Source organism: Astyanax mexicanus, chromosome 10 (assembly GCF_023375975.1).
Source record: "Astyanax mexicanus isolate ESR-SI-001 chromosome 10, AstMex3_surface, whole genome shotgun sequence".
Classification (NCBI taxonomy): domain Eukaryota; kingdom Metazoa; phylum Chordata; class Actinopteri; order Characiformes; family Acestrorhamphidae; genus Astyanax; species Astyanax mexicanus.
The window spans coordinates 36,305,622-36,324,988 of NC_064417.1; the positions used below are offsets into that span (position 1 = coordinate 36,305,622).

A 19,367-nucleotide genomic window follows, 5' to 3' on the forward strand; every position below is an offset into this window, starting at 1 on the left:
TGTTCCCCCTCCTTTGTGTCCAACTGAAGAGAAAATGTGAAATATTTCTTAAACCAATAGTTTTATTGACTAATGAAATAATGAACACACTCAAAACAACAGCACATAATGTTATTGACAGTTATCATTTTTGGTAGATATATATGTAACCTTGAGGTCTTGGTGCGCTCAAATGGCTTTGAGTGATACTTTCTAATCTTTTCTCAAACAAAAAGAAATATTGCACAAAGAACGAGAACCACTCCATCAAGGACGTGCCGATGTCACGTCAGGTTAACCGATTATATACAATGTCTGTACAAAGGGGTTTTTTTTCCTTTCTTTACACAGCAGAGATTCATGTAGAGCCACAGGCAGCCTGCAATCATGTCAATGTTCACGCTTGCCATGTGTCGTCAAATAGAAGCATGTGGTGCACGTATCAGTCCCTTCACTTCCCTTCAGGAAGTTCAGCAGTGCACCTGCAGTTCATGTGTGTGCTCATCCATGTTTTCTTTCTGTTGGCATTTAGCACACTGTACCATTCTCCATGCGAGATTTAGGGTACGTTGTGCGTGTAAGTGGTGGAGGCTGGATGGAAGGTGCCAGTGTACAGAAAAAGCCAGCAATGAGGGTCAGACCCAGGCCACACCAGGCACTGAACATGGACCAGCCATAACCGTGACCTATGTCATCTGGTAGAGTAAACAGGTAACGTGGCTGGCGGGACAATTCAAAGTTGATGCCAGCCACACATGTACACAGGGCGATGATACAGAAGGTACCTAAGATGAGACAAAACATTCATTGTAAGAGTAGAATGGGTTACAATAAATGTAAGAACCAGAAGAGAAGAAAACAAACCCTGAAAGCTTCCGGCACATCCAATCTTACCTCCCATGAGGAAAAGAAGCCCAGCCACATAATGCATCAGGCCCTGTTCCCAGCAGCAGCCCAGAAGCCCTATTGTCCATCCAAACAGGATTATGGATAAGGCCATGCCCATAAAGCCTGCTGTCATCCTCCGAAGATCTGAGGAACAAGGATTATTAGCATGAACAGCACTTTGGCAAACAGACAATTGTAAGCAGTAATTTTACAAAAAAAATACAATAGATGCCTAATCTATATAAAAGTAAAGAATCACTCACGCAAGGCATGCCAGTCATCCTGCTGAATGGTTCTTGTAATGTTGTAGGAGAAGTCCTTCTGCACTGATGCAGAGTAGTAATACTTAATGTAGGAGCAGCGCTCAATTATACCTAAAATAAAGACAAAAACACAGATGGCATCTGACTTGATGCTGCATCTCTGATCATATGGTGTAAATCTCTAAATACCATTCACAGAAAGGCCAATTACTCATGTTGTGTGTGAAACAAAACAAGATGCCAAACTAATCATTGAGCACTTCAATCAACTCCTTGAGGCCTGCATGTGTGTATATATATATATATATATATATATATATATATATATATATATATATATATATCCTATATGTTATAGCTGTACTTAATTGACTAATGGCTATCAGCAATTCTAGCAGACAGGCAGATCTAACTAGTAGGTCTGAATCTGGTGATGCTCTTAAATCTGGCGCTATTCAAAATTTCTCATGGCTTCCAGTTTAGGGCAAGCGTTCTCAGAAGGAGCAGCTATCCAGCCATTCAATGGTCATGCATCGATTCTCTACAAATGGCTCTAATAACACTAAAAATGCACGATTAAAAGCGACAACCAAAACGACAAATGCTAGTTTCATTTTTTTAGAAGCAACACTACAATAAAAACCCGCTGTTATGGTTTATTATAACCTCAGTGCTCACCTTGCTGAATGAGGAGCTCAATATCCTGGTCGAAGCCGTATCTGTAGCATTTGGTCCACAGCCCCACGTTAGTGGAATTGTACCGTCTGCTGCACTCGTCCGCGGCGCTCATGGCGAACAGATGCCGCCGGTTTCGCGGCGCCCCGCGCCTAGGCTCGGCTCGCTCTTCCCCGCGGAGCTCCGGGCGCGCAGCCCGCAGAGGGAGGCTGTGGTTCGGGATGTAGATAAAGCCCGGGTCGCTGCGGCGGTTCGAGAAAGTTCGGCAGCGCTCCTTGTACCTCCTGGCGTCCGTTTCGTACCAGTGGTCGGACGAGATGGCGACGGTGAGGAAACACAAGGCGACCAGAGACAGAGACAGACCGGCGTACAATAGCCATTTCCCCGTCGCCATGGTGGCTTCAGCTAAGGCCGCATCAGCAGCAGCAGCAGCAGCAGCCTGCCATGGAGAAAACCCCTCCTCAGGGAGGCTCTGAATCACAGCTGCTTGCGCATCCTCTCACTATAAAACATACGAATTATTATATCTGCTCTTCTGCTCAATGGCGATCTGTCGTGTGGAGATGAACAGCGGTCCGCGCGCGGCGCTCGGGCGGTAATCAGTCCTCCTACGTTAAAGGAGCAGGTTTAGCTCTGATCGACGTACCGCGTCCGCCCGTTTACTCTCCCTTAATCTGCACAGCCAATACACTCACACACAGCAGCAGCCCAGTCCCAGCTAGAGCACAGGCTATATTCCCCTTATAATATAAAATACATGTAAAACCTCAGCCTTATTTTATACAAATTAGGAATATATAAGTGTCAAAATAATAATAAATGATATAATCTGTCTCTAGATATATAATGGAAAATGAGAACAGTGCGATTTTTTCTTTTAAATAAATAAAAAGAGGAGTACCCTGATGTGATTGAGGTGAATGATATCAGGATATTTCAGGGTATAATATCGTTAGCGATATTATTGCGTTTGATACGATGTAGCACACCCCTAATATGGATTTTTTGGATCATTTGATTTTTTTTTCACTGTATGATCCAGACAAAACTGAATCCTGTTTAAAACGGACTGTGAGAAAAAACTCAGAAGTAGCCCTTACAAACAAGCTTCACAGAGTATACAGACAATTAAGGGATGGCAGTCTAAATATTTATGTTGAAACTCTGTTGAATATGCTAACTGCCAAGCCACAGTATTGTGAAGATAGATAGAAGAATTAGTAGAGCTCACTCCTGCTAAATTATTAATTGGAAATCAAAGAAAATCTTTGTCATGCATTTAATAAACACTTAGCAGCTGCTAGCCATTTTTGGTGAATACAATTAGGTATGTATTACATACATTCCCTGCTGTAAGCTATTGTCTCTAATAATCCACCCTGTTTATTTTCACGCAATAGCTGAAGCCCTGAAAATGCCCATTATCTGAAAAACAGTACATGTAATTTAGCTTCACAAAAAAGGTGAGGCTTGATCATCAATCTGACTGTAAATCTGGGTTTAAAGAAAAGCAAAGCACAGCCACTAAAATTATTCTAGATATTCTCTTCACTGCCATGAATAGAAACTGTTACAGTGTTCTAGTGCCACTAGGTGGCACTCTAAGAAAGAATCTTAATACACAGCCTAATACTACTACAGAGGGAGAGAGCCTAAGGCAGGGCAGTAGGAGAAGCAAGCTGTAAGTGTGTGTGCTGCAAGTTGCTTGAATAAAGCCTACGGAATTCTTCTATATCTGCATCTTGACTGATATCTTTCAACATGGTGTCAGAAGTCTAACCTGGATGCTTCCTTCTTTTCTGGACATATGAACAAACGGTGTGCAGACTGGAAATCTAACTCAACCTAGAAGAAAGACAGCAACCTTCAGAATGGCGTATCACATCCCAACCCCGGAGCCCATGGACATGAAGGGCGACGTGTTCAGCAATTGGATGTTTTTCCGTGCGCAATGGGATAACTACGAAATCGCAACTGGATTAGACAAAAAAGACAACAACATTCGCTTGGCTACGCTACTATCAGTAATGGGGAAAGAATGCCATCAACTGCAGCGTCACCTTCACATGCCTGACGCGGACCGGGCAGATCCGAAGAAAGTTCTGGATGCACTACAGCAACACTTTGAACCGACCAGAAATGTGATCTACGAAAGGTTTGTGTTTAACAATTGCAAACAAAGCCAAAATGAGACCACAGACCAGTACACAGCCAAGCTAAGAAAGCTAGCAGACACTTGTGACTTTGGCTGCCTGAGAGATGATTTAATCCGTGACAGACTTGTTATAGGCACAAAAGACACAAATGCACAGGCTCGGATGCTGCGTGAGCCGAAACTGACATTGACTCAAGCTGTTGATATGTGCCGTGCAAATGAACAAACTTTAGCTCAAATTAAGAAAATTGCTGGCGAGGATCAGCAAACAGTCCACTATGCTTCACGAGACGGTCGCCAGGGGCAAAGAGGAAGTAAACAGCCATGTATGCAAGAACACACCAGACAAAAATCATTTCATGCCAACACATGTCGGTACTGTGGAACTATCCATGGCAAAGCCAACTGTCCAGCGTATGGTGTACTATGCAAAGCATGTGGGAAACGGAATCATTTTGCTAGAGTCTGCAGACAAGAACAGCGAAAGCCACAATTGCATCTAGTGGAAGAGGACACGGAGAGGGAAGATGAAACTGATTTGATGCTTTATCTCTCTCACGTAAACTTTATGCAAGCCAACAGGAACAAGTGGTTTATACACCTTAAATTAGCCCCACACAATGACGAAATGCTTCAGTATGACCCTTCACATGTCATCAAATGCCAACTAGACACTGGTTCCACTGTCAATGTCATTGGTTTCCGAGACCTCCAGCGCTTGCTCCAAAATGGCAACCCGCCCCTATCACTAAGCAAAACCACTCTCAAGCTATATGATGGCACAATGATACAGCCAAAAGGAGAATGCAGTCTCAGGGCAGAACACGATGGCAACACATATATCCTGAGATTTCATGTAATGGAGACATCACAAACCCCTCTGCTTTCAGCAGACACCTGCATACGACTCAACTTACTCCAGATCACCAGCAACCACGTCATACACAGCATCGATGCAAGACAAGCAGACAGCGCCACCATACCAAAGACAACAGAGGAGCTTATAGCCTCACATGAAGACGTGTTCGATGGCCTAGGATGCCTCCCTGGTAAGCTCCATCTGAAGGTGGACCCTGCCATAAAACCTATACAGCAGCTCCCTCGCAGGGTTCCAATCCCCATCAAAGACAAAGTTACAAAGGCCATAGAAGACATGGAAACAAGGGGCATCATTGCCAAAGTCACAGACCCGACTCCATGGATCAGCAATATGGTGGTGGTAGAAAAAAAAGGACAAGCTCCGCATTTGCATTGACCCTACAGTACTGAACAAAGCTTTACTCCGATCACATTATCAGATGCCGACAATAGAGGAGATTCTGCCGGAAATAGCCAAGGCAAAGACATTTTCTGTCTTAGATGCAAAAGATGGCTACTGGCAAATACAGCTGGATGAAGCAAGCAGCTATCTCACTACATTCTGGACACCTCTAGGGCGCTACAGGTGGCTCAGGATGCCTTTTGGGATCAAGCCAGCAGCTGAAGAGTATCAGAGAAGACAACATGAAGTGTTGCAGGGACTCAAAGGTGTGGCAGTAATAGCGGATGACATTCTTGTTTATGGATGCGGTGACACCAATGAAGAAGCAATGAGGGATCATGACAACAATCTCACAGCACTCCTCCAACGAGCCAGGGCAGTAAACCTAAAACTAAACAAAAGAAAACTCAGACTAAAGCTCCCCAGTGTGACATACATGGGGCACCTACTCACCACTGAAGGATTATGCCCAGACCCAGACAAAGTAGCTGCTGTTGAGAGCATGCAAACGCCACATGATGTAAAGTCTCTTCAACGGCTGCTTGGATTTGTCAACTACCTATCCAAGTTTTTGCCCCACTTGTCAGAAGTCTGTGAACCCCTAAGGCGTCTGACTGACAAGGATGTCGAGTGGGCCTGGCTCTCACAGCATGAAGAAGCATTACGCTGTATCAAACAGCTAGTCACACAACACCCTGTCCTAAAATACTATGACCTTCATGAAGAAGTCACCCTGCAATGTGATGCAAGTGAAACAGGCCTGGGAGCGGCACTCCTTCAAAATGGACAGCCTGTAGCCTTTGCCTCAAGGACGCTGACGCCAACTGAACAAAGGTACGCGCAAATTGAAAAAGAATGCCTCGCCATTGTCTTTGCGTGTGACAAATTTGATCAGTACCTTCATGGCAGGGATCACATCACTGTTCACAGTGATCACAAGCCCCTCGAAGCGATTTTTAAAAAATCATTGCTCATGGCACCGAAGAGACTGCAGAGGATGTTGCTCAGATTGCAGAGGTACCAGATACACCTGCTGTACAGACCAGGAAAAGAACTCCATTTAGCTGACTTCTTGTCCAGAACCCCACAGCCTAATGTGGAACACCCACAAATGCAGACGCCATCCTCGGTGTACGCTATGGGACTGGCATCAGCAGACCTTGAACATGTTAGGCACAGCCGCAACACCAACATCACCACAAAAACGCTGGAGACCATCAAGACACACTCTGCTCAAGATCCAGTGGCCAAGTTGCTGAACAGGCACATCAGCAAGGGCTGGCCAGAGCACAGGCAAGCTGTAGACCCTTCGCTTCATCCATTCTGGACGTACAGAGAAGAACTTACAACAGAAGAAGGTCTAATTTTCAAAGGACAGCGGGTCTTTATCCCTAACACATTACGCAATAGCTTCCTGCAGAAGATTCACATTGGGCACTCTGGTATTGAGGCCAGTCAGAGGAAGGCCCGCGAGGCCATTTTTTGGCCAGGAATTGCTGATGACATTAAGAACTTCACAAATGCCTGTGCCATCTGTAATGCCACTCAAGGGAAACAACAAAAAGAAACACTCACTTCACACCGCATTCCGGACATCCCGTGGTCCAAAGTCGGAATAGACCTTTTCAGCATCAAGAGCTTCACGTATCTCATCATGGTGGATTACTATTCTGACTATTGGGAGATTGATGATCTTTCAGACTACACTGCATCCACTGTCATTGAAGCGTGCAAGAAACAATTTTGCAGACATGGCACGCCTCACACTGTCTTCTCAGATAATGGCCCCCCCTTCAACAGCATGGAATTCCAACAATTTGCAGATGATTGGGACTTTCAACATGCAACCTCATCACCGTATCATAGCCAAAGCAATGGCAAAGTGGAGTCAGCAGTGAAAATAGCCAAAACATTACTGAAACGCTGCACAATGGCTGGAGAAGACCCATGGAAAGCAGTGCTAGAATGGAGAAACACTCCGACCGAAGGTCTTGACAGCTCACCGGTTCAAAGACTCATGTCAAGACGGACCCGATCACTCCTGCCCAGAAGGAGTGTGCTTCTAAACCCTATAGTGACGAACGATGTGGTCGCAAAGAAAAAAGTCAAAGGGGCAGCGGTCAAACACAGATACGACCTTCATGCTCGTGACCTCCGACCCATCACACAAGGACAGACGGTACGAGTCCTTCTCCACCCCAACCATCCAGATGGCACCTGGGCGTTGGGCTTATGCATTGACCAACTCTGTGATCGCTCATATGTGATTCTGGTGAAAGGGAAGAAATACCGTCGAAATCGCAGAGACATTCGTCCAGTGCAGGAACAACTTACCATCACTCCACACCACATCAGCCCATTGCTCGACGACGACAGCTGGAACACTAGAGGCGGCATGGAGAGCCTGACAGACATACAAGATACAGCAGCTGAGGATGCACCCATCAGCCAACCTCCATCCCCCAACCTTCCCCCTCCCCCTCCCCTACAGCACACCAGAACCAGGAGCAACATTCAACGACCTGCAAGATTCACCACTGATTTTGTTATCTAAAAAAAAAAAAAAAAAAAAAAAGAAATAGTTCACACAGGACAGTTATAGTACAGTTATAGTACCTGCAGAAACTTGTCACTTGAAATTCAAAACTAATGTATCCATGTTTTGTTGATTTTGTTTATATTAATTATGTTCTTTCAGAGCCAGTGCTTTAACACAGGAGCCGCACTGGGGTTATAGCCCAGTTATATGTAAAGGGAGATGTTACAGTGTTCTAGTGCCACTAGGTGGCACTCTAAGAAAGAATCTTAATACACAGCCTAATACTACTACAGAGGGAGAGAGCCTAAGGCAGGGCAGTAGGAGAAGCAAGCTGTAAGTGTGTGTGCTGCAAGTTGCTTGAATAAAGCCTACGGAATTCTTCTATATCTGCATCTTGACTGATATCTTTCAACAGAAACATTATGCAGTTATCCTTGAGTTCTCTGAAGCTTCTGATGCAGTCTCTACTTTTACAGGTTAAACTGCTGACAGCAGTGTGTGGGGCTTTAGCGAAGTAAGGCAGAACTGCTAATAATCACCTATACTGTTTCCTGAATAAATAAAAAAAGATTAAAAACCCACACGTCTAGACAGTTCTAAGCTGACCACATAAGTGCTGCAGTTTATAACAATCGTGAAAGTTGTAAACTTTTAAACTATATTTACACTGATTCACAGATTTAACATTGACTTAAATACTTTCAAAATCACAGAACTGAAGTGATCTGACATGGAAAAAGTATTTTTTTTTTTTTTGCCTTTTTGTTACCATTCAAAATGAGAATCCTGCAATGGTCTACACCAGCTAATACAATAGATCAAGCAAGAAAAGAGCACCAAATGGCTACACAATATGATTCAATAAAGAAACTGAAGTAAGCTTAATACGTGTCATGACCAGTAAAATTAAGGAAAGTCTAAAAGAGCAAAAATGTTTTTGTGTAGATAGAAATGGCAATACAACTGGATGATCTGTAAACAGGCACAGGTCAGTAAGGAGTTGGAGGTTGTGCAACACACAAATAGTAAGAAACAGGAGCCAGAAGAACAAGCAAAGGGTTAAAAAATACAAAATAAAAGGAAAATGGGAAAGACATTCAAGACCACAGAAAATGCTAAAGGAGATCTGACTAACAAAAACAGAAATCCATATGTCCCAAAGAGAAAACAAATTGAACTGTTAAATACAAATATAGATACATTATTTCATTGAAGCTGATGTACGCAACACATCGTGATTGGCAGACTGTATTCTGACGATGAAGTAAGGATCTAATGAATCAAGACAGTTGGAGTTTGTAAACTGGTTGAATATGATGGGTGAACAGGTTTAACTAGTAAAATTAAAATTTAAATTGATTGAAATTGAAAACATGAAATCTGCACAAAATTACAAATGGAGAGACAAATGACCAACTTAAAAAAATTAATATTAGGATTATATCCACCTTCCAATTAAAAAAATATTAATTCAACTATTTAGACAGCAGGCAGGTTTACCTCAGCTGTGGTAGTGTCCATACCGGAATCTTAACTAGTACAGGTGTTCTGTTGAGTTATGCTACCCATCAATACATGCAGGGTGCGAATTAAACAATGATAATTGGGGGGGGGGGGGGGGGGGTTCAAGTATTTCTTCGGGGTGTAAATGGAAACCAGTACAGCACAGGTGCCACTATACTGAGGTCTTACAATCCTTACAGTGGCTATTGTTAATTTTCAAAGTAGCCTAATAAAAAGATAGAAAATAAGTCTTACCATAAAAAAATTGAATACACCAGTGTGCTGTAAAACTACTCATCTGAGTAACTAATTCCTCACTAGGTAGTTTCTTGTTCACATTTCCCTTCCGCCTTAAAACATATTTCCATTCCACCTTAACAGTTTCTGTCTTGACTCAGACTTGACAACTAAAGTATACCATGACATATCAGTGCAATAGATTATTTCTATAGTAGTGTTAGAACCGCTGCTTTACACATTTACACACAATATTAGCAATACGGTTTGAAGCATTCCCACAGGTTACTAGGTAAGCACAGAGCAGTTCTGAGCTGTCTGTTTACTTTATAATAGGCTGTTTAGCTGAACGATTAAGTCATTTTCCACACAAACAAATAGGGGTCATTTCTGTGAGGTCAAACATGTTAGGCCTCTAAGGCTATATTACATCATTCATGACGGCACTCTGCCCTGGTACATGATATAATATTACTGTAATCACACCTTATCGTTTTATACTGAACCCTCCATAGAAAAACACCACCATTAACTTTTATTTTAACATTCTGTTGGTAGGTAGGTAGATAGCTTTTATATATATACAGCTCTAGAAAAAATAAGAGACCACTTAAAATGTTTGTTGATGAGCGTCTATGATTTTACCAAATTGAAAACCTCTGGAATATAATCAAGAGAAAGCTGGATGATCACAAGCCATCAAATCAAACTGAACTGCTTGAATGTTTGCACGAGGAGTGCCATAAAGACTGGTGGAAGAGAACATGTCAAGATGTATGAAAACTGTGATTTAAAAACAGGGTTATTCCATCAAATATTGATTTCTTAAAACTTTATGAATTTGAACTTGTTTTCTTTGCATTATTTGAGGTCTGAAGGCTCTGCATTTTTTGTTATTTCAGTCATTTCTCATTTTATATTTTTTGAGAAAATAGATAATGAGAAATAACTTATGGTTATAATAATAACTCCTCTACTGTGGAGTCCTTGGACTGCAAGATCAAGGGTTCGATTCCAACCTCTAGCAACTCTCTCAATGTGGATCATCTCTATAAAGTACATCAACGTTTATCTAAATTGTTCAAGACTACTTGAAGTGCTTGAACATTGAAAATGATCACTTTTGGCTATATTTTGCAGTACGTGGAGTTTTTTCAAGAATTGATTTTATTATCATTTATTTTTTAATACTTTTAAGATGCTTTTTTTTTACATCTATTTTGTTTGGATGTCTTTTTATATTTTCCCTGTTTATATAAAGCACTTTGAATACAACAGTATATGAAGAGTTCACTATGTGTATAGTTATACCTGCTAACTGCTGCTAACCACAGGTAGCACTGGTGGAGCAGTCATAACATTTGCCACTAACCAAACTAAGTGCTAGCTAGCTATTTTGCAGTTCAGAGGTGAGAATTATCAGACTGTTGCCTGATGCTAACCCTGGGAAGCACTGCTGGAGCAGTATTAGCAATAGCTGCTAACCGTGCTAACCGCTAGCTCTTTCACCTTTCACATGAAAGTATAGTAAACTGTATCTTGCTGCGGTTTGGTGGCTCTTTAAACACTTTGTAGTGAACTATGTTGGTTCATGAGACTTTATGAAGTCTATGTGCTGTTTTTAACAGAAATGGAGGACCATTCTGCAGCAGAACATCTCCGTTTAAGGTGAAACGAAAGGCTACCTGTTGGAGCAGGGCTCTGGGCCGTGGGCAACACGTATTTTCTCTACACATACACTACGCCACTTGCAAATTACATTCTATCAGGAGAGCACTCCAAAACATGTACATTGTCATGCACCATTTTCTTACTGTAAAACTTCTTAGTTCAGGTCTGTTTAGGCTTATTTACGAATGACGCTTTGTTTTCTCTCAAAGGTTTCAATTCTGTTTTGCATCCTGTGCTTAATGCAAAACCACATCATTGATGTGTTTGCAAATTCGGGCACAGCCATTGTTCCAATAGATGTGGTTTCTAAACTTAATCGTAAGTATAAACCCTTATTCCCCTGATAAATCTGATTAATACAAAAACTATTCCCATATTAACATTTAAGATGTACTAATTAAGCTCTGTCTGGTTTTCTCTTATTGATCTCAGAGCAGTTGCGCACAAGTATTTCAGCTACACAGTGCACGCTTTGGAACAGTCCTGCCTAAATGGAAACATATAAGTCTAAATGAACCATAATACACATGAATTTGATCAGTTTAATTCTTTTGTCTGCATCATCTGTATATCACTGTTTAAAAAATATAATTTTTTGTTTGTTTTTCAGGCTCAACAGGGAAACAAACCTCATTAAACAGATATTTGGAGGTTGTATCAGATCTAGAGGTGAGTTTGTGGATCATGCTTCTGCTGTTATAATGCTGTGTATATCTTCTTATTCTTATTTATGTTATATACATATTGCTATAAATTTGATCAATACTGATAATCATTTCATCTCATTTTACAGTGAAGTGCAGAGCAGAGCAGAGCAGAGTCAGACACATTTGAGCCTTATGTGGATGTTGCACTGGACATCACGGTAACTAACGCATACAAAACACATACAAAACCACTTAATTGCCTTTAAAAGATTAGATACCACTAACATGCCAGCACAAGGGCTTAAAGTGATTTGTTAAGCTGCAGTTTGTGTGTTTAGTACAAATAATTATTTAGCTTAGCATTTTCCAACATTCTTTTCAGTACCTAACAAATAAAGCATGTACATTCGGCATAAGAAAGACGTATTGCTTATCAGGTTCTCCGGATTCAGAATCTGTACATAATCTGTTGTTTTTCATGTGTTTTAACTTGTAGGAAGTCCGGAGTCTTACAGATGCTTTAGGGAAATTTGTTAGGCCTGAGCAATTTAATGGCTACAAGTGCAACAGGTAAGTGTACTTCTGTGCCCCAACACTACTAGATGAACATATTTGGCCAGCGGCTATTGGATAGATAATGTATTTTGTCACTGAATTCTGTTTTACTTACAGGTGTATGAAAACAAGCCCAGCATCAAAAACCTTTTCCCTATATCACAGCTCAAATGTGCTTACCATCTGTCTCAAACTCTTCAACTTCTATGGAGACAAAATTTCTAAGGTATGATGATATGAAAATATTCAGACCTTTTTTTTTTTTTTTTTTACACCTTTTAAATGCTATACTTTCATTTACAGGGTATCCACAGATCTTTAAAATGTCTGCCTTAAAAAGTATTTTTGATAAACCTGTCTTAAATCCTTTTTCCAAATGTATTAAAATGCTAAAGACATTTTAGTTTCCAAATTTTAATGGCAGACTGAATTAGAATACAGTAGGCAAGGGGAAGTGTAAATTTGACAAAAACAGGTCAGAGAATCCCAATCCTGCACTGAACCCTATATTCGTGGATTTGAAGCAGTCCTGATAAGCTAATGTAAAATCTTGTCTTTCATGCACAGTTTGTGAAATATCCAAAACATGGACATGTGCCCGTTCATGTCTGATGAAGAGAGACACACTTACAAGCTGTATGCTGTGCTAGTGCACTCTGGATCCAACTGCCATATCGGACACTACTACTGCTATGTGAAGGTTAGACATGCCACACATTACACAATTTATTCATACATCATAAATTCTCGTTTTGCTAAAAAAAAAAAAAAAAAAAGGATAATGAGTTTAATAACAAAAGTGTTTTATTTTTTTAGACTGGTGACCACAAGTAGTACATGATTGATGATTCCAAGGTGTCCATCGCTGATAAAAAAAAAATAAAAATACAAAAATCAGTGCTTAAAGAGCAGGCATACATGCTGTTTTATATCAGGTAATATTCCTTAACTTAATAAATCTGAAACTTAATATGAAATATATATACTAAAATAAGTACTCGAAATGTAAAGAACCTTACTAGTATGTCGGCTCCTGTTGGGATACATTTATCATGATTAACACAAAATAACCAAATTTAATTCTGCAGGACACATTTAAAACTCGGCAGAGAAGAGGAGCGAGCAGCGGAATCGAGAACACCAAAAAGCAGACCAAAAGGAAACGCGAGTGCTCCCAAAATCCTGATAAAGAGGGGTCTACAATACCTACAACTCTACAGCAATTCTTGCAGGAAGGAAATAAACAGAAAATTAGGTAAGTTTTAATTAAACTTTTATTACAAAAAATACTGTACAAATCTATTTTGTTATTTGTGCACTAAACATGAAATCACTGTCATTGCACTAAAATGGAAAAGGAAATTAATATAATACAATTTAAAAAATACAAAATCAGCTTGTTGCCCTTTCATTGTTGTCATAACATTACCATAATATAGTGATTTATGCTATTCAAACATACAAGCTAGCTACATCTACTGGAATCCCCCCCCCCCCCCCCACCCCCACCCCTACCCCTACACGTTCTCCAAGCGGGCCTGAACACATCTCACCTTGCTAACAAACTAAGCCATCTCGATCACCCTGGTGCAGTCCCAGTAGAATTACAGTAACAGCTCAGCCAACTCACAGCTAAACACCAAGTGAAAACAGAGCCCTAGCCTGACCATTTCTCGCTAAAGTTGTGTTTGAGTGGGGGAAAGCTTGCAGCTCGCTAGGAGGACATGCAATCAGAAGCCCCGTACTCAGTTTTCTCTGCTCAGTGTTGGAGACTCTCCGGTAGGAGCCGTAGTGCAGCAGAGCAGAACTCTTCGCGGCAGCCTCGCTGTCCACAGCACGGCCGCTCGAACCGGAGACACTGAGCCCCACAGAGTACTCTCCAAGCTTTTTTAAACACCACTAGAACCGCCGGGAGGTCTCCTGTTCCTTACTGAAAGCTGGAGATAAAAACAGTAAGTGCAACAGACAGGAAACTACACCATAGCTAGGGTTAGGAGGCGTACTCTGACCTGACAAGCCCGCCGCGCCCGTTTAAATAGACCCGGTGACGTAACTCGGCGTAGTTCCTCAAGCTTTCCTCCGATTGGTTAGATTTCCCGCCAAAAAATAAATTCTAAAACTTAAAGGCGCCGAATAATAAAAAACACACAAGGTCTTAAAGCAAAAATCACATAAAATAGCCCACTTTCTTAATCAGTTCAGTGCTTTCATACCGCAGAGCCATTGGAATATTATTTGATTATATTGGGGTATATTGGGATTGGTTATTTTATATATATATATATATATATATACCCATATTAATTGAGGTCTTCCACCAATTAACCATATGTCTTTCATATTAAACCGTTGTTTTCTTTATTATTGATATTACGGTAATATTATTTTACTTTGAATATAATGAATATTAAAAAAACTACTTTATCAAATGTCAAATATTTGTATAAAAACATTGTCAAAAATGTTTTTAAAAAACAATAAATAAATAATAATAATAATAATAACTGATTTCTACCAAAAAGGGATAAATGATCGCTATAAGGTTATTCCTTGGAAGGATTTAATTTTCTATAATATTTTATATATTTTTTAGCTTTATATTATAAGTTAAACCACATCAGCAAAGTCAAAGTCATTACTTATATAACAGATGAAACCAATATTTATAACAGTGTCCAACCCTCCTACTGGAAAATTAAGCAAAATGTTTTTGTTGTTTTTGGACACCCCTTCTAATGAATGCATTTGGCTACTTTAAGTTGACTTATTTATTGCTGACACAGATGTGCAAATGTTAATAATAAATGGTAATATTGTGCTTCATCTAATACTTTTGGGAGTCGTGGAGTTAGGGATGAGGTAGTGTAAAGATAATCCAACATTTTGACCTCACTGAATGCAATCAAATCCTCCCAGCAATGCTCTAAAATCTAGTAGAAATGGCATTAGAGACAGTTACTTCAACAAATACAGAATAAACAAATTCATATTCTCTATTGTGAAAGAAACAATAATTGAGCAGGTGCCCAACCAAATTGTATATATTATGTACCTTTAAAACCTTTAAAACCTATAGGTTTTAACTCCAACCCATTAAACAAACCAAAGAATTGGTTGCAACTTACATTGCATTGCAACTTACATTGCTGTGCCATATCAAGTGGGGTTGCATATGGATTTTTGGGTGATATGTGTTTTTCTAGAAATAATTGCAATAAACAATATAATTGTGATTTTAGGACCATATCATGCTACTGCTTTAATGATAATAAAATAGCATCATAATGCAGTTACAAAGAGCAGTTGTTAATTGTTAGAAATATTCAGACTTTGGAAATGGAATGTGGTATTTTAAAATATCCTAAATAAATAAAACCTACATTTTAAACATACATAAACATCTTATTCACATTAATGGTCTCACCTTGCTAACACAATGGACAATGTCTAGATTAGCAAGTGGTATTGATGTCATGTCCATCTGCTTAATCTGGCTCAAAAACATACTTCAAGAAGTGTATCTAAAATATGCAAAGTTTTCAGATTTCAGATGAGTTTGTATGCTGTAAAGCCTGGACTCCACAAGGTGGCAGCAGCAGAACACTCACTATGTGTACCAGCCTTGTGTTCCCCAGTAGAGTCTTGATGTACAGTATAAAATACTCTTGATTCTGGTCCAGAAGAACATATGGTGACTCTGTCACTGCAATGTTTACCATTTGACATTGCAAACGTCTGCAATGTCATTACACTTTTGGCCAGTGTAATCAGCAGCCGATACACAATCGGCCTGTTTATTTATTATTCATTGGTTGATTTTATAATGCTTTACACTAAATAATTCCTCTTAATTCTGAAGACACTGAAACTGCACTAACACCCAAACGCTTATTAAAGTCTCATGTTTTGTTTTCTGTGATATCATTTTAGCTTTATGGCCCCAGAGCTCATCCTCAATGACTTACAGAGATGCTGAATAGGCAGTACTGGAGGAAGGTGAGCATGTGTGTAATGCAGGCAGACAGCATATTCTGGGCCAGTGACAGTGAGTCAGCAGAGGGAGAAAGAGGGAGAGAGGGAGGGGGCAGGGGAGGTAGGGAGAGAGGAGAGAGAGGGAGGAAAAGAGAGAGAGGGAGAGAGCGAGAAAGAGGGAGAAAGAGAGTAGACGAGCTAAGAGCTGTGGGCTTTGCTTACAGACAGCATCAGCTAACCTAAACAGTATATTATGAGGCACACACACAGGACAGAATTTTTAATGGAGTACGCAGTATATTTTTCTGCATATACACACACATTTATGCTGCACCACACACCTGGGCCACCCACAGCTTGCTGCAGCAAAAATCTGTCAATGCAGTATCAGACTCTCACTGCACAGAATATCAAAACAGCAGTTTGCCTTTCAGATCTGCAAAAACATCTTCAACCAGATTTACTTCTATAGCTAAGACTAGCAATCATATTAAAATACACCCAGCATGACTACAGATCGTGCTGAAAGATCATCACTATGTTTACTTTAACTCATTCAAATGTAATTTCTCACAATCTCCACTGCAAATTAAGTATTATGTATTATTTACTGACTCTGCTACGCTATTTGTCTTATTATACTTTTTCATCATTATTACCTCAGTTTGACAAATCTATATTGCATTTTATCCCATTATATTTTTTAAAGGGATAAGGTTATTTCCTGAACATGGATTAAGCCTAGTCATTGTTAATAGTAGGTGTGTTAAAAATCAAGATGTTGCAATTAAAGATGTCACAATCCATTGTTAAGCACAGGTACACAGGTATTTAAGATAACTGATATTTGAGGCAGTGACATTGTGCTGATAACAGAGTTTGCAACAGCTAGCGTCAGAATAAGACCACACCAATTAAAAACATGGAAGATAGGCAATTCTTAATGCATGTCAGTAAATAAAGATTGTATTCCAAATTGTTTGGAGCATTTCTACTGCTATCATCATAAAATGTGGACAGAAATAAGGAAACTTTCAGACAAATTCTAATTGTGGGCTGAGTGAGTTTTACAGGTGAATGGGAGAGGTCAGTTTCCTTTCCTCAAATATGAGATAATTTTGAGGTGGTTGTATGATTGTTTATTGCTATCAATGTCTTTGTTATTGTGGTATTTTGCTGAAATATTCATAGCATCATGTGAATTACATTTATAGATGATGTCACCAGTAAAACATCACCCCAAATAGAATATGTATCAGAAAATACATGATGTATTATTACTTGTTTTTGTTTTACTATTGACATATAATTCACTAGATTTTTGTCTCTAGTCGGTAGTAATTCAGTTCACAAATGCTGAAACTTCTATGACCAGTGATTTCAAACCTTTGACCAATAGTGTACATCAGTGTAAAGCAAAAAGCACTTGAAAATGTCATGTTGTCTGAGTGCTCTGCTGTTTCCAATGGTTGGTGTGATTATCTGGATAATAGCAACATTCTTCAGTATAACAGTAATGCTGATGTTGAATGAGTGCGGCAGACTCTGCAACCGGCAACTCTTGTACTGATTCTCTCTCTCTCTCTCTCTCTCTCTCTCATTCACACAGGCGCCCTAAACTGCTGAAATCTGTGTTTCATGAAGGACTGCAGGAGCCGGAGGGAAGCTGCAGAGCCTCCTGACCCGCCTGTCCTTGACTGCTCTTAAAAGAGAGAGAGAGAGACAGACAAACAGAAAGATACACTGTTGTGAGAAACAGTTCCCTGCTTAAACCTACTCCTCTCATTTGTCATCCTCCAAGTATGGAAGAGTATTTAAAGCATATCTCTGCTGCAGTCTTATGCTGGTGCACTGCATGCAGTAAATTACATTTACTGTTTACCCGTCACTTATTACTGGCACATCTTACAGTCAATCGATGCATCATAAGCATTAAGCCATGCACTTTTTGATCAGTTTCTCTCATGATGAAGTATCTTAAAGGATGTATCAGGCTTTGCTGGCTTAAGTATTTGAAAGTGTGCAGGGGAAGGGGGAGGGGGTACTGATGAGCTGTAGCCACAAGGGGTGTGTTGATACTCATCCCTTGATGTGATTCAATTTCCTGATACTGGTTACACAGTTTGATGTTGTATAGCATGTTGGCTAATAACAATGGCAAGGTAGGGTTTGATTCACTGGTCAGCAGCATGCACACCACACTGCTTCACTAAGAGTCCTTAGGAAAGACTCCAAATACTACTGTATATTCATCTGCTTCTTTAACATCCTATTAATTTGTTTCTGTGTCTTGAGAAGTCTTTAGCATGCATTATAAGACAAGGACAACACAGGACCACCTTAACACCCAAACAAAGGAAAAATCTGCTACTGAGGATACTGGGAACTGTCCTGTGGGCTCCTAACTAGTCCTATACTTTACACTGCCACAATATTTTGCTGTACCACTACTTCAACAGATTTCATCTAATTGTGTTTAAAGTGCTGCTGACTACCAGAAGTCTAAGAGCCTCAAATGTGGAATTGGTCTAATCTAGGTTAAAAACTCTGTCTTGTACTTTTACCTAAAGCATTTCAATTCACGAAATTGTTTTATTTTTTTCCCTATTTTATTATCTTACTTTATTTGTATTTATTTCCTCAAATCTTTGTTTTTCTTTTTAATGCACTTTATTTTTAATTTTGCCATTGTGTAAGAAAAGTCCTATATAAATAAAGTTGCCTTTGTAAGCTTTGTTAGAAAGCTGTAAATGATAGACAAATCTCTAAATTATTATATTTTTTCTGTAAAAGCTGCTTTACTTGAAAATGTAAATGTACTAAAATTTACCTCACTAGTAACATGAAAATAATATAAATCAAATGGTCACTGTTTGGGGTCATTGTATGTAACTATTAAATATGTTAAGGGTACATGCATAAACGCGTAAATTGCAATGTCATTTAAATAATTCACAGTGAATTCTAGAGATGTATAGCTTGTCTTATTTAAAATATTGATTTCAACATTCACCAGTGATTC

General features: G+C 39.7%; 1 protein-coding gene and 1 long non-coding RNA gene across 2 annotated transcripts; one reads left to right on the top strand and one right to left on the bottom strand.

Moving 5' to 3' along the window:
- Positions 1–44: 44 nt before the first annotated feature.
- tmem178ba (transmembrane protein 178Ba) lies at positions 45–2,485 on the bottom strand. Its single transcript, XM_007252838.4, has 4 exons — positions 1,809–2,485; positions 1,131–1,241; positions 874–1,011; positions 45–764 (listed from the first exon to the last, which is right to left on the bottom strand). The coding sequence occupies exons 1-4, from the start codon at positions 2,197–2,199 to the stop codon at positions 508–510; spliced, it is 897 nt and encodes a 298-aa protein (XP_007252900.1). The 5' UTR covers positions 2,200–2,485; the 3' UTR covers positions 45–507.
- A 9,482-nt stretch (positions 2,486–11,967) lies between these two features.
- On the top strand, positions 11,968–18,888 carry LOC103026547 (uncharacterized). The gene is made up of 7 exons (XR_007441001.1): positions 11,968–12,036; positions 12,315–12,388; positions 12,941–13,073; positions 13,190–13,308; positions 13,462–13,628; positions 16,304–16,369; positions 17,955–18,888. It is a non-coding gene; the product is annotated as an uncharacterized LOC103026547 (long non-coding RNA).
- Positions 18,889–19,367: the final 479 nt, after the last annotated feature.